Here is a 15,918-nt window from a genome sequence, read left to right on the forward strand (position 1 = left end):
AAATCTCCGGACCAGTAGGTGGTGCAAGTGCTACGTAAAATTTGTTTGTCCATTCATCGAAAGCGGTTAAGCGAACCAACTTGAATTCCATAACTTTTTGTCGGCACTGCCTGGAGATGATCTGGTGCGATTTATGAAAATCTGACAAACCGTCTAGGACGAGTTCGCAAAAGTAGTTTTTTTTTTGGACAATTCAAAATGGCGGCTATTTTATATGATGGAAAATTACGTTATAGGGTGCAATCGAATTGTAATAAGCTAAGAAATCAAAGGATTTTATCTAAGGAAAAAATCATTTTGTTGACAGTCAGGCCTTACGGTTCAAAAGCTATTAGCATAATAAAAGTGAAACTTTGGACAGGTGGTGGCGCTAGAGGGAATGAGTTATAAACACCAAAATTGGTGTATTTAATGTTGGGACTGTCCTCAAAAAAAAATCAACTTTCCCGCAAACAGTTCTATGGGGCTGCCTTAGACGCCCATTCGACAGAAGAATAATATTAAGAAAGGGAACAGATACAATAGGTGCCTCCGCACCTTCGGTGCTTGGCCCCTAATTAAATATGCAACTCAATTAAGCATATAGCTTCTGAGATTGGATAATATAGTTAAGATCGCATCTTAGTTCCTTTAAACAAACAAGCTCCAAAAACAAAATTCTGTCATCATCTACAAACCCTTGTGTCGTTCCAAACCCTCAAGACTTCCGTTCATCTTCGGAACACAAAAAATTAAGATATTTTTGAATGATATCTGTCCCTCCATTGACAGTCTACGCAACTACCACTTTGACACTTCAAAAAGTTCATAAAGAGATCGTAAAACTAATCCATTTGTATTGAGCAGTTTAGTCCAAATTTTCTGAAGTGACAAAATCCCATTATATGATGAACAGATTGAATTCAGGCTTTTATTCACATATGAACACTCATCAACAGAAACAGAAGATCAAGATCTTGCTTGATTCTCGTATGTTACGCAACAAGTTTGAGCTTCTGCAAGAACCAATGAGGCTTGTTCTCGTGTTTAAAGCGAATACGGTTGCGCTTCTGTTTACGTTCACTGATCAATTTTTAAATGTAAAAACATGCCTAAATTCAATCTGTTCGTCATATAAAGACATTGTATTAGTATTATTATTAGTATATGTATTATTAGTTTTATTACTATGTGTATTAGTTTTACAATCTCACTGTGAACTATTTGAAGCATCAAAGTGGTGGATGTTGCATTCATTACAAATGTTATGTTCATTAAAAATTACAAACATTACAAAGTGTTTTGAAGATTGACGCAAGTCTTACGTTTTTGGAACAACATGAGGGTGAGTAATTGCTGTCAGAATTTTAATTTAACGAACCCTTTAATCAATGCTCAAATTTTAGTGTTAAGCTTACATTGTTTATGGTAAAGTGCAATATAGTTATTATTACCATATTAAAGTAAATTGAGAGAAATAAACTGAAGTCTTTAAGATAAAATCTCTCTGTGACTAATGGTTAATTAAATTTTAAATTAAATTTTAAATTGTCCAAAATGTTTTTTTTTATGTTTTTGTTGTTAATTATACAACCTGAATTACTTACTTTTCATTTATAATTACAGGTTATAATAATCAAGCTGCATGATTACACATATAAATACATAAAGATCACAGATGGGGACAAAATGGATCTATGTGGCTATCCTGGGGATGGCATGCATGATGTTTGGAGTCAAAGGGACAAATATAACAACCAGTAGCCCTCTCAACATTACAAGCAACCTGATCATGACCCCCCCTCCCAATATAACCATGAACATGACCCACACAAGCCCTCCCAACATCACCACCAATCTGATCATGACCCCCCCTCCCAATATAACCACGAACATGACCCACACAAGCCCTCCTAACATCACCAATCTGATCATGACCCCCCCTCCCAATATAACCACGAACATGACCCACACAAGCCCTCCTAACATCACCACCAATCTGATCATGACCCCCCCTCCCAATATAACCATGAACATGACCCACACTAGCCCTGCCAACATCACCACCAATCTGATCATGACTCCTCCTCCCAATATAACCACGAACATGACCCACACAAGCCCTCCTAACATCACCACCAATCTGATCATGACCCCCCCTCCCAATATAACCATGAACATGACCCACACAAGCCCTCCCAACATCACCACCAATATGATCATGACCCCTCCTCCCAATATAACCACGAACATGACCCACACAAGCCCTGCCAACATCACCACCAATCTGATCATGACCCCCCCTCCCAATATAACCATGAACATGACCCACTCAAGCCCTCCCAACATCACCACCAATCTGATCATGACCCCCCCTCCCAATATAACCATGAACATGACCCACTCAAGCCCTCCCAACATCACCACCAATCTGATCATGACCCCCCCTCCCAATATAACCATGAACATGACCCACACAAGCCCTCCCAACATCACCACCAATCTGATCATGACCCCTCCTCCCAATATAACCACGAACATGACCCACACAAGCCCTGCCAACATCACCACCAATCTGATCATGACCCCCCCTCCCAATATAACCATGAACATGACCCACTCAAGCCCTCCCAACATCACCACCAATCTGATCATGACCCCCCCTCCCAATATAACCATGAACATGACCCACTCAAGCCCTCCCAACATCACCACCAATCTGATCATGACCCCCCCTCCCAATATAACCATGAACATGACCCACTCAAGCCCTGCCAACATCACCACCAATCTGATCATGACCCCTCCTCCCAATATAACCATGAACATGACCCACACTAGCCCTCCCAACATCACCACCAATCTGATCATGACCGCCCCTTCCAATATAACCATGAACATGACCCACACTAGCCCTCCCAACATCACCACCAATCTGATCATGACCCCCCCTCCCAATATAACCATGAACATGACCCACTCAAGCCCTCCTAACATCACCACAAATCTGATCATGACCCCTCCTCCCAATATAACCATGAACATGACCCACACAAGCCCTCCCAACATCACCACCAATCTGATCATGACCCCTCCTCCCAATATAACCACGAACATGACCCACACAAGCCCTGCCAACATCACCACCAATCTGATCATGACCCCCCCTCCCAATATAACCATGAACATGACCCACTCAAGCCCTCCCAACATCACCACCAATCTGATCATGACCCCCCCTCCCAATATAACCATGAACATGACCCACTCAAGCCCTCCCAACATCACCACCAATCTGATCATGACCCCCCCTCCCAATATAACCATGAACATGACCCACACAAGCCCTCCCAACATCACCACCAATCTGATCATGACCCCTCCTCCCAATATAACCACGAACATGACCCACACAAGCCCTGCCAACATCACCACCAATCTGATCATGACCCCCCCTCCCAATATAACCATGAACATGACCCACTCAAGCCCTCCCAACATCACCACCAATCTGATCATGACCCCCCCTCCCAATATAACCATGAACATGACCCACTCAAGCCCTCCCAACATCACCACCAATCTGATCATGACCCCCCCTCCCAATATAACCATGAACATGACCCACTCAAGCCCTGCCAACATCACCACCAATCTGATCATGACCCCTCCTCCCAATATAACCATGAACATGACCCACACTAGCCCTCCCAACATCACCACCAATCTGATCATGACCGCCCCTTCCAATATAACCATGAACATGACCCACACTAGCCCTCCCAACATCACCACCAATCTGATCATGACCCCCCCTCCCAATATAACCATGAACATGACCCACTCAAGCCCTCCCAACATCACCACCAATCTGATCATGACCCCTCCTCCCAATATAACCATGAACATGACCCACACAAGCCCTCCCAACATCACCACCAATCTGATCATGACCCCTCCTCCCAATATAACCACGAACATGACCCACACAAGCCCTCCCAACATCACCACCAATCTGATCATGACCCCTCCTCCCAATATAACCACGAACATGACCCACACAAGCCCTCCCAACATCACCACCAATCTGATCATGACCCCCCCTCCCAATATAACCATGAACATGACCCACTCAAGCCCTCCCAACATCACCACCAATCTGATCATGACCCCCCCTCCCAATATAACCATGAACATGACCCACTCAAGCCCTGCCAACATCACCACCAATCTGATCATGACCCCTCCTCCCAATATAACCATGAACATGACCCACACTAGCCCTCCCAACATCACCACCAATCTGATCATGACCGCCCCTTCCAATATAACCATGAACATGACCCACACTAGCCCTCCCAACATCACCACCAATCTGATCATGACCCCCCCTCCCAATATAACCATGAACATGACCCACTCAAGCCCTCCTAACATCACCACAAATCTGATCATGACCCCTCCTCCCAATATAACCATGAACATGACCCACACAAGCCCTCCCAACATCACCACCAATCTGATCATGACCCCTCCTCCCAATATAACCACGAACATGACCCACACAAGCCCTGCCAACATCACCACCAATCTGATCATGACCCCCCCTCCCAATATAACCATGAACATGACCCACACAAGCCCTCCCAACATCACCACCAATCTGATCATGACCCCCCCTCCCAATATAACCATGAACATGACCCACTCAAGCCCTCCCAACATCACCACCAATCTGATCATGACCCCCCCTCCCAATATAACCATGAACATGACCCACACAAGCCCTCCCAACATCACCACCAATCTGATCATGACCCCTCCTCCCAATATAACCACGAACATGACCCACACAAGCCCTGCCAACATCACCACCAATCTGATCATGACCCCCCCTCCCAATATAACCATGAACATGACCCACTCAAGCCCTCCCAACATCACCACCAATCTGATCATGACCCCCCCTCCCAATATAACCATGAACATGACCCACTCAAGCCCTCCCAACATCACCACCAATCTGATCATGACCCCCCCTCCCAATATAACCATGAACATGATCCACTCAAGCCCTCCCAACATCACCACCAATCTGATCATGACCCCTCCTCCCAATATAACCACGAACATGACCCACACAAGCCCTCCCAACATCACCACCAATCTGATCATGACCCCCCCTCCCAATATAACCATGAACATGACCCACTCAAGCCCTCCCAACATCACCACAAATCTGATCATGACCCCTCCTCCCAATATAACCATGAACATGACCCACTCAAGCCCTCCCAACATCACCACCAATCTGATCATGACCCCTCCTCCCAATATAACCATGAACATGACCCACACTAGCCCTCCCAACATTACCACCAATCTGATCATGACCCCCCCTCCCAATATAACCATGAACATGACCCACACAAGCCCTCCGAACATCATGAACATGACCCACACAAGCCCTCCCAACATCACCACCAACCTGACCATGACCCGCTCTCCCAACATGACCATGACCTACACAAGCCCTAACAACATCACCATGTCCAGCCCTCCCAACATGGCAACCAATATTACATTGTCAGGCTCTACTATCGTGACCAACATCAATAATCAACCACTAGTAAGCCAGGCTCTTTTTCTTGTTTAAAAATGGAAATAACAATTTTGACTGTTAAAGTGAACATTCTTTTTAAAGGACAAAAAGCACTTTTGCAAGTTGTTGCATTTATGTTTTTGTTCAAATTATATTTGACTGTGTTTATTGCAGGAAATTACTGGCAGGGATAACTGTAGGAAGGATAGGGCTTGTTTCTCTGCTCCACCCACCTGTAATCCAGGTGCACAAGATTCCTGCTATTTCCTCTCCACAAGAGGAGTAAGCGGAAATGCAGATAATTTTACCTTTGAGCTCAGTGGCGAGTCAGATGGTTACATCGCAGCTGGCCTATCCCGAGAAAAGAGTGTAAGAGATCACATCCAGTTGTTTTTAAATCATGTTTTATTTAAATAAATATAAGACTTTAATCTCAAACTTCGTTTTGACATCTTCAATTTCTTTTCACATCCTTAGGGTCAAAGTGCCACCATCTATGCTTGCGCCAAGATCAATGGTGTGCTGAAGTTCATCCGTTCCACACTGGACAATCAAATACTGACACCGGATAACACAGTAAGGCACTTTTTCAGAGAGCCTTGCCTTTAAAAACATATGGCAATATTAGCATAAGAGATTATTAACTGAAAATAATGTATTATATAAAAGCATGGAAGGCTTCAAGGAAAATCCCAATTCTAGTACTATTCACACAGGTCTCAAAATATGTGATGCAATAATGCATTGAAACCAATTAAAAAAATACTCTTACAGCACAGTATGACACCTCATATGCAGTTTGTGTGTGTAACCCCTCCACCCGGGTCCTACTCGCCCCGCTCCGAACGGGCCTCGGACCCGGGTCTCCGGCGTGAGAGTCGGGCGCTCTAACAAGGAGGCTAAAGACTGCAGCCTCTAGCATCTGTCGCTAGAGCGCCTATTGAGATCGGGGAGTGAGGTTTACTCGCACAGCAACTACTAGCTGGCCTCCGTTACATGTGCAATCTTAGTAGTGTAATATTAAGTAGCATTACTTCTGTTGTGTTGCAGTTCATCCCTGGAAGTTTCAAAGGCTCCCTCAATGGAAGAACAATTCAATGCATTTTCACCGCTGCAGGTCTCGGCAGCAGCACCGCCCGTGCAGTAACCACAGAAACTTTCATCTCTGTTGTAAAAGGCAGCATCTCCAATGGTGAGTACAACACTTTGATCAAGTGATTGACATATATTTTGTTTTTTTTTAGCAGAAGTAAATCATTTTCTTTCCTCCTTTCCTCTTTTCCAGGTTCTCTGGAATCTCCAGTCAGTGTACTGGCCACAAATGCATCAGTGGACTTAAGCAACCCTAACAGCACAGATGTTTCAACCATAACACCCAGTACAAATGACACTGCAATATCTAACATTACAGCAACACCAAACATCACTCCATCTAACATTACAGCAACACCAAACAACACTACATCTCCCAACATGACCATGAATATGACCCACACAAGCCCTCCCAACATCACCACCAACCTGACAATGACCCCTCCTCCCAATATAACCATGAACATGACCCACACAAGCCCTCCCAACATCACCACCAACCTGACAATGACCCCTCCTCCCAATATAACCATGAACATGACCCACACAAGCCCTCCCAACATCACCACCAATCTGATCGTGACCCCCCCTCCCAATATAACCATGAACATGACCCACACAAGCCCTCCCAACATCACCACCAACCTGACCATGACCCACTCTCCCAACATGACCATGAACATGACCCACACTAGCCCTCCCAACATCACCACCGATCTGATCATGACCCCCCCTCCCAATATAACCATGAATATGACCCACACAAGCCCTCCCAACATCACCACCAACCTGACAATGACCCCTCCTCCCAATATAACCATGAACATGACCCACACAAGCCCTCCCAACATCACCACCAATCTGATCATGACCCCCCCTTCCAATATAACCATGAACATGACCCACACAAGCCCTCCCAACATCACCACCAATCTGATCATGACCCCTCCTCCCAATATAACCATGAACATGACCCACACAAGCCCTCCCAACATCACCACCAACCTGACCATGACCCGCTCTCCCAACATGACCATGAACATGACCCACACTAGCCCTCCCAACATCACCACCAATCTGATCATGACCCCCCCTCCCAATATAACCATGAACATGACCATCACCCAATCTCCCAATATGACTATGACCATGACCTACACAAGCCCTCCCAACATCACCATGACCCGCCCTCCCAACATGGCAACAAATATTACATCGTCAGGCTCTACTATCGTGACCAACATCAATAATCCATCACTTGTAAGCCAGGCTCTTTTTTTTGTTTAAAAATCGAAATAACAATTTTGACTGTTAAAGTGAACATTCTTTTAAAGGACAAAAAGTACTTTTGCAAGTTGTTGCATTTATGTTTTTGTTCAAATTAAATTTGACTGTGTTTATTGCAGGAAATTACTGGAAGGGATAACTGTAGGAAGGATAGGGCTTGTTTCTCTGCTCCACCCACCTGTAATCCAGGTGCACAAGATTCCTGCTATTTCCTCTCCACAAGAGGAGTAAGCGGAAATGCAGATAATTTTACCTTTGAGCTCAGTGGCGAGTCAGATGGTTACATCGCAGCTGGCCTATCCCGAGAAAAGAGTGTAAGAGATCACATCCAGTTGCTTTTAAATTATATGTTTTATTTAAATCAATATGAGACTTTAATTTTAAAATTCATTTTGACATCTTCATTTTCTTTTCACATCCTTAGGGTCAAAGTGCCACCATCTATGCTTGCGCCAAGATCAATGGTGTACTGAAGTTCATCCGTTCCACACTGGACAATCAAATACTGACACCGGATAACACAGTAAGGCACTTTTTCAGAGAGCCTTGACTTTAAAAACATATGGCAATATTAGCATAAGAGAGTATTAACTGAAAATAATGTATTATATAAAAGCATGGAAGGCTTCAATACTCTTACAGCACAGTATGACACGACATATGCAGTTTGTGTGCAATCTTAGTAGTGTAATATTAAGTAGCATTACTTCTGTTGTGTTGCAGTTCATCCCTGGAAGTTTCAAAGGCTCCCTCAATGGAAGAACAATTCAATGCATTTTCACCGCTGCAGGTCTCGGCAGCAGCACCGCCCGTGCAGTAACCACGGAAACTTTCATCTCTATTGTAAAAGGCAGCATCTCCAATGGTGAGTACAACACTTTGATCAAGTGATTGACATGTATTTTGTTCCCTTTCGTCCTGGGAACTCCAACGTGTCGTCTGGGAGTTCCCTGACGAATTGGGATCACACTAGGGAGCCTAATTGCCTTTGAGAGAATTAAAAACGAGCCAATAAAAATTGGCATGCAATCTTTGCATTCTGCGAGCCGCTTACTAGCGTGGATATAAAAAGCGGAAGTTTTTTCTTTGTAGCCTCACAGTGAACTGCTGTTGCCGAAGTTGGAGAGAGAAAAGATTTCTTACAAGTCTTAGGAAGAGAAGAAGGTCCTCCTGTGACGGTGCGGCAGTGATCATCGTTTCTCCTGGCAAAATCTGGTTGAGTACAGCACACGGGCTTGCAGTTTCCCCGTGTGTCTGTCACTGTGATCCCTCCTTTCTTTGGCACGCAAGCGCGCTCTCTTCCTCACAAAAGAGCTTCGCGGGTGTTTCGCGTCCTTTTCAGGATGTCATCTCACCCGTGCGTTTCTGGATGCGGTCGACTTCTTCCTCAGGTAGATGCCACAAACACTGCCTCTCGTGTGTTTGTGGATGAGTCATGTTCTCATTGCGGGAATATGACTCTTCCGATACTGCGCTCCAGACTGAGAACCCTTAAAGGGGCAGTCCCTTCAGATAATCCAAATCTAGTTTGTCTGCTGGTTCAGTTCAGCAGGCAGCTACTTTGGTGATTCCTGTTGGTGAGTGAATGAGGGTTATCATGAAGAATGTTTCGACTGGTGAAAGATCCTATCGGGCTTCTCACGCCTCTACAAGCTCGTTGCCATTGGCGCTTCTGGTGGAGCGGTCGGAGTCCCCTCGGGCGGTTCCGGTTGTTTCCTTTGGGGCGCCGCCTGAGGATCTGATGTCAATCGCAGCATCAGAGGTAGAGCGGTCATCATCTGGTGATGGCTCGGCGGGACTACCCCCTTCGGGTGTGGTGGTTCTGGCTGAGCCGGAGCCGGAGATGACTGCTATGCTAGAATGGGCAGCTGCGAATGTCAGGCTTGTGTGGAACCCTCCACCGGGACCCGAACCTTCGCGCCTGGATGATTGGTGTCTTGGAGCTGGCCGTGCTGTTCTTCCCGGAAGTTCCCGTGCCCAACCCGAAGAAAAGGGAAGGGAACGCTGCAGAAGCCAGCCGCCTGATGAAGGCCTGGAATACACATATGTACTAGCCCAGGGGGATAGTGAAACATATGGCAGTCCCTGAGGTAGTCCCAATCGAAGGGAAGTGCGAGCGTACTTTCCTAGTGTTATCCAATGTCCACTGATTGGGTCTTGCGGAATAGCAATGTAGCTCCCGTGATTCTGAAACTGTGTGGGAAGCGTGGGTAGGCACTGGAAGGGGCCAGCACCATGGCGTTTTATTAGGGATTCCCATTCGTCAGGGAACTCCCCAATGACATGTTGGAGGTCCCAAGACGAAAGGGAACGTCTCGGTTACGTATGTACCCCTCGTTCTCTGAGTACAGGGAACGGAGACGTGTCGCCCCTTCGCCATGTTGCTGTTCGGCTCCTCAGCGAAAAGCGTCAATGCAATGTTTACTTCCGCTTTTTATATCTGCGCTAGTAGGCGGCTTGCGGAATGCAAAGATTGCATGCCAATTTTTATTGGCTCGTTTTTAATTCTCTCGAAGGCAATGAGGCTCCCTAGCGTGATCCCAATTCGTCAAGGAACTCCCCGACGACACGTCTCCGATCCCTGTACTCAGGGAATGAGGGTTACGTATGTAACCGAGACGTTTTGTAGCAGAAGTAAAACATTTTCTTTCTTCTTTTCCTTTTTCAAGGTTCTCTGGAATCTCCAGTCAGTGTACTGGCCACAAATGCATCAGTGGACTTGAGCAACCCTAACAGCACAGATGTTTCAATCATAACACCCAGTACAAATGCCACTGCTACATCTAACGTTACAGCAACACCAAACATCACTCCATCTAATGTTACAGCAACACCAGACATCACTCCATCTAATGTTACAGCAACTCCAAACAACACTACATCTAACGTTACAGCAATACCAAACATCACTGCATCTAACGTTACAGCAACACCAAACAACACTACAGCAACACCAAACAATACTACATCTAACGTTACAGCAACACCAAACAACACTACATCTAACGTTACAGCAACACCAAACAACACTACAGCAACACCAAACAACACTACATCTAACGTTACAGCAATACCAAACATCACTGCATCTAACGTTACAGCAACACCAAACAACACTGCATCTAACGTTACAGCAACACCAAACAACACTACAGCAACACCAAACAATACTACATCTAACGTTACAGCAACACCAAACAACACTACATCTAACGTTACAGCAAGACCAAACATCACTGCATCCAACGTTACAGCAACACCAAACAACACTACAGCAACACCAAACAACACTACAGCAACACCAAACAACACTACATCTAACGTTACAGCAACACCAAACATCACTGCATCTAACGTTACAGCAACACCAAACAACACTACAGCAACACCAAACAATACTACATCTAACGTTACAGCAACACCAAACAACACTACATCTAACGTTACAGCAATACCAAACATCACTGCATCTAACGTTACAGCAACACCAAACAACACTACAGCAACACCAAACAATACTACATCTAACGTTACAGCAACACCAAACAACACTACATCTAACGTTACAGCAAGACCAAACATCACTGCATCCAACGTTACAGCAACACCAAACAACACTACAGCAACACCAAACAACACTACAGCAACACCAAACAACACTACATCTAACGTTACAGCAATACCAAACATCACTGCATCCAACGTTACAGCAACACCAAACAACACTACAGCAACACCAAACAACACTACAGCAACACCAAACAACACTACATCTAACGTTACAGCAATACCAAACATCACTGCATCCAACGTTACAGCAACACCAAACAACACTACAGCAACACCAAACAACACTACAGCAACACCAAACAACACTACATCTAACGTTACAGCAATACCAAACATCACTGCATCTAACGTTACAGCAACACCAAACAACACTACAGCAACACCAAACAACACTACATCTAACGTTACAGCAACACCAAACATCACTGCATCCAACGTTACAGCAACACCAAACAACACTGCAACTACCATTACAGCAACACCAAACACAAACAACACTGGATCTACCGTTACAGCAAACACTGGTACAACAATTGTAAGTGTGATCAGACTGAAGAGCCAGTTATATTTTTCTTGGTTAAGATGATCTATTTAGGTTTAGTGTTAGCAAAGTCAATAATGTACTGACTACAGTATTGTGTGATGGTACATTGCTATAATATTTAATTTTTAAGTTAAACTCTTGAGTTTACTTTAGATTTTAGGCATTTCAACATTCTCAGCAGATTAAAAAAAATAGCACTGCATTTCATGGCTTGTGTGATCTTAACATTGCAGGATACGGTCACCAGTCAGAACTGTAAAACGGACAGGGCATGTTTCTCCACTCCAGCCAGCTGTGATCCATCTACTGCCAATAGCTGCATTTTCGCCTCCACAAGAGGGGTGAACGGAAACCCAGACAATCTCACTTTCGAGATCAGCGGGGAGTCGAATGGTTACATTGCAGTTGGCTTGTCTCAAGACAAGAAGGAGGTCTGTATAAGATTGTGTTTATTTGTCATGTCTACATTTAAAAATCACATTTGTTAGAATGTGTTTTCAAAGCACCAAGTCTGAGATTTGGGTTCTCTGACTTATTTACCGTTGCTTCGCATAGGGTGATGGTGACACCGTCTATTCTTGCGCCAACAACAATGGTGTAGCGAAGTTCATTCGTTCCACACTGAACAACGGCATCCTGACTCCGGATAACACAGTAAGGCTTCTTTCACAGATTTCTTTTTCTAAAAGCTCCGTCAAAGATGATTCTTGGCTGTAAATTACATGGTAATAAACAACAACAGGGAAGCACTCTGAAATAACCATACAGTGGAACAGTATAGGTGCAAATGTATTAGACAGCAGTGAGCAAAAAAGAGAAACTCAGAGTGGAGTTGGACGCTTTGAGGTGGAGGGGAACTCAACTCGCTTTGAACCCTACATTATAGAAATACATTTTTTCTAATTCTACCATTTTTTTGTCTTGCAGTTCAGTCCTGGATCTTTCCGTGGCTCTGTGAAAAACACAAAGATTCAGTGCATTTTCATAGCCGCAGGTCTCAAGAGCAACACCCGTGTGGCAAACGCATCCGCTTTTCTCTTCTTCTTCACGGGCAACTTTACAAACGGTGAGAGCGACGCTGTTATTGAAATACTGAAAGAGAATGCAATTAGTGACAAAACGTAAACATTTCCTTTATTTCCTTTTCCTCAGGCACTTTGGGGTCTCCCGTCACACGAATGGTTACAAATGAGGCAGTTGATCTGAGCAACAAGAACAGCTCGGATGTTGGAATAACAACCACTACAAATACAGCCTCTAATGCTACCACGGCTTCTACTATTACAACCAGTACTATTACAACCACTACAAGAAATCCTACTACAGGAGGGAGCGTGGCACTGCAGCATGCGGCATCTCAGGGTAAGGACTTGATACTGCCACATCAGAGGCTACTCACTTCAGAGCCGATAAGTGGAGCTTGTCAGCTAGGTCCGCCCCTTTGGATGTAATGGGTGGGGCTTGAATGATCAGCCACGCCCTATCCCTAAACATAACCAGGTCAAGCTCCACCCATTAGATCCACAGAGGTGGAGCTGGACGTTGTTTGGATCTACGGTGAACACTTAAACAGAGTAACACAAACGACTGCTCTTTGGTTGTTAAATTCATATTAATTTAGGTATACAACTACCGGTTAAACTTTTTAAGCGTTTTGGCCGTTTGTTTACAAGACACTGGCATTTTGGGTATCTGAAAACGCAAAGTTTTGAATCTCATGAAATGGCGCATGTATGACACGCCAATTCGTATTTCAATTTTTGGCGTGCTATCAACACGCATAATCGCTTTTCAGCGTGTTTATGAACGCCGTTGACTTAACGTTACATTACTGTATAGGTAAATATATGACTCCTACCATCCTGGAAAAAAAAATATCCCTCCCCAGATGTAGATCTACATTTTGCTTTGTTTCGCTCGGACATTTAACGGCGTGAAGTACACGCAGAATCACTCGGACATTTAACGGCATACACGCATACATGCGGATAGCTCAAAATGCGTAGAGTTAACACGCCACTTTACTTGAAATTGTCGTGTATGCTTACGCAAATGTCATGATGTCATGTTGTCTCTGAAACCGATGACGTCATGCATTTGAATATTACGTGTTCAGTCTATATTGTTTCATCGCCACCTAATGGCCTGCCAGCAGAATACAGGGGTTTTTATTTGTTTTCGCGGATCCGCGCGAATGGGGATCGTTTTGACAAGGGTGTCGTCTGTACGCGGAAAACTCAAAGGAAACGTTTCTCCGTTTTAAGCGTATCGTTGTCGTGTAAACGTACCATGTGTAATCTGTATTTATTTATTCTCTTTTTCTTGTCTTTTTCAGCTGCTCTAATAGTTCTCTCAGGGATCCTTGCAGTCCTCCTGTTGTAAGGACGCTGCCAGGACGTGTCTTTAGCTTTCCTAAACTGGTCGATGAGCACTGAATGCTTGATGAACCCAACACTAAAGTATATGCAATTCAGCACATTTATACTCGTGCAATATTGTGACTCTGGAAATATGAAGCGAGGATCTGAAAACATGGGGAAGAGGGATATACACCATTTATTTAATCTGTGTGAGAAAGAGTGTGTGCATGAGTCTGTGTTTTTGTGAGAGTCCGTGTTTGTATGATACTTAAAATCAAGCTCCTGCACAGAGCGAGCTGATAATCGTCTGTTAACGTAATGGCCGGCGCACATGTGAAGCCACCAAGTAGCTGAAATGTCTAGCAATATTTAAGAGGATTATTTTTAAATGTCTTTAATTTATTTTGTAATGAAAGTGCACTGCTGCCTCAAAACATTGATTGCCTGTGAGTTTTAATTTAAGTCACTTGTATATTTTTTTGAAGAAAATACATATGTTTAATAAAGTGATTTACATGTTCAAGTGAACAAATTTGCTCTATCAGTGTTTATTAACCGGGGTATACAAACAGCCAAGAAGAAGAACAATGCTGAAAGCAAACAGTTACCCACTGAGCAAAGTGATGTCCAAAAGACGTCTTTTCAACGTCTTTGTCACAAAAGTCGGACGTTGAAAAGACGTCCACTGAGGGGCCGGAATGAAAGTTTTTAATGACGTCTTTTTTTGACGTGTTCTGGACGTCTGATGTAGACGTTAATGGATCCTTCGTACAAGGTTAAAAACTAGTTCAAATGTGGCCATTTTCAACATTATTTGGTCAAGAAACAGTATAAATTGTCTAAATGAGACCATAAATAAACACTCTCAGGATGCATTAAATTAAAACTCATGTTTATTTCAATGTAATTTCCTTACATTGTTTAGATGGTGATATTTGTTTCATTTTAAGTCACCATTGTGGAGATCAGTGTATGTTTAGTCTAACCCTACCTCAGACCTAAACCTACCCGCGTCGGGTTGCCATGTGCGTCGGATTTAGACGCATGGTCAAAAGCGTCGGTTAGATGACGCCCTAGGATGAGAATGCGTTAGCAGATGTCTAATTGGACTGTGTAAATCGTCCCCTACATTGTTCTTTTGAGGTTCTCCCCTCAGGTTGGAGATTTACTCTTTTATGCCAAGTGCAATTCGGTTGCTAAATGTGCATAATTCTATGACATAGATGAGTAATCGAATAATAATTTTTTTAATTAGTAGTTTGTGTTGTGGTGGTGTTTACCTGTTGTGTGACCTGTATGTTTACCTGCCTGCAAGACAAGTTTCTCTTATGCACTGTCAGAAAAAAAAGGTACAAAAGCTGTCACTGGGGCGGTACCTTTCAAAAAGGTACACTTTTGTACCTAAAAGGTGCATATTGGTACCATAATTGTACAAATATGTACCATGAAGGTACTAATATGTACCCTAATATGTAAGTCTGGAA

At 44.0% G+C, this 15,918-nt stretch overlaps 1 protein-coding gene across 1 annotated transcript; it reads left to right on the top strand.

Moving 5' to 3' along the window:
• The first annotated feature begins 757 nt into the window (after positions 1-757).
• On the top strand, positions 758-15,221 carry LOC120461192 (uncharacterized). Its single transcript, XM_089131772.1, has 14 exons — positions 758-4,192; positions 5,756-5,950; positions 6,059-6,157; positions 6,632-6,773; positions 6,867-7,933; positions 8,080-8,274; positions 8,385-8,483; positions 8,684-8,825; positions 10,630-12,065; positions 12,308-12,505; positions 12,630-12,728; positions 13,002-13,140; positions 13,227-13,436; positions 14,410-15,221. Exons 1-14 carry the CDS (start codon positions 1,658-1,660, stop codon positions 14,454-14,456), a joined length of 6,603 nt encoding a protein of 2,200 aa, XP_088987898.1. The 5' UTR covers positions 758-1,657; the 3' UTR covers positions 14,457-15,221.
• The last annotated feature ends 697 nt before the right edge of the window (positions 15,222-15,918 follow it).

This window comes from Pimephales promelas, chromosome 1 (genome assembly GCF_988280905.1).
Source record: "Pimephales promelas chromosome 1, fPimPro1.hap1.1, whole genome shotgun sequence".
NCBI lineage: Eukaryota > Metazoa > Chordata > Actinopteri > Cypriniformes > Leuciscidae > Pimephales > Pimephales promelas.

Coding starts and splice junctions, on each gene's coding strand:
- LOC120461192 (XM_089131772.1), top strand. CDS start 1,658: ATGGGGACAAAATGGATCTATGTGGCTATCCTGGGGATGGCATGCATG. Junction 4,193..5,755: donor ACATGACCCACTCAAGCCCT/GCCAACATCACC, acceptor TGTTTATTGCAG/GAAATTACTGGCAGGGATAA. Junction 8,275..8,384: donor GCCTATCCCGAGAAAAGAGT/GTAAGAGATCAC, acceptor TCACATCCTTAG/GGTCAAAGTGCCACCATCTA.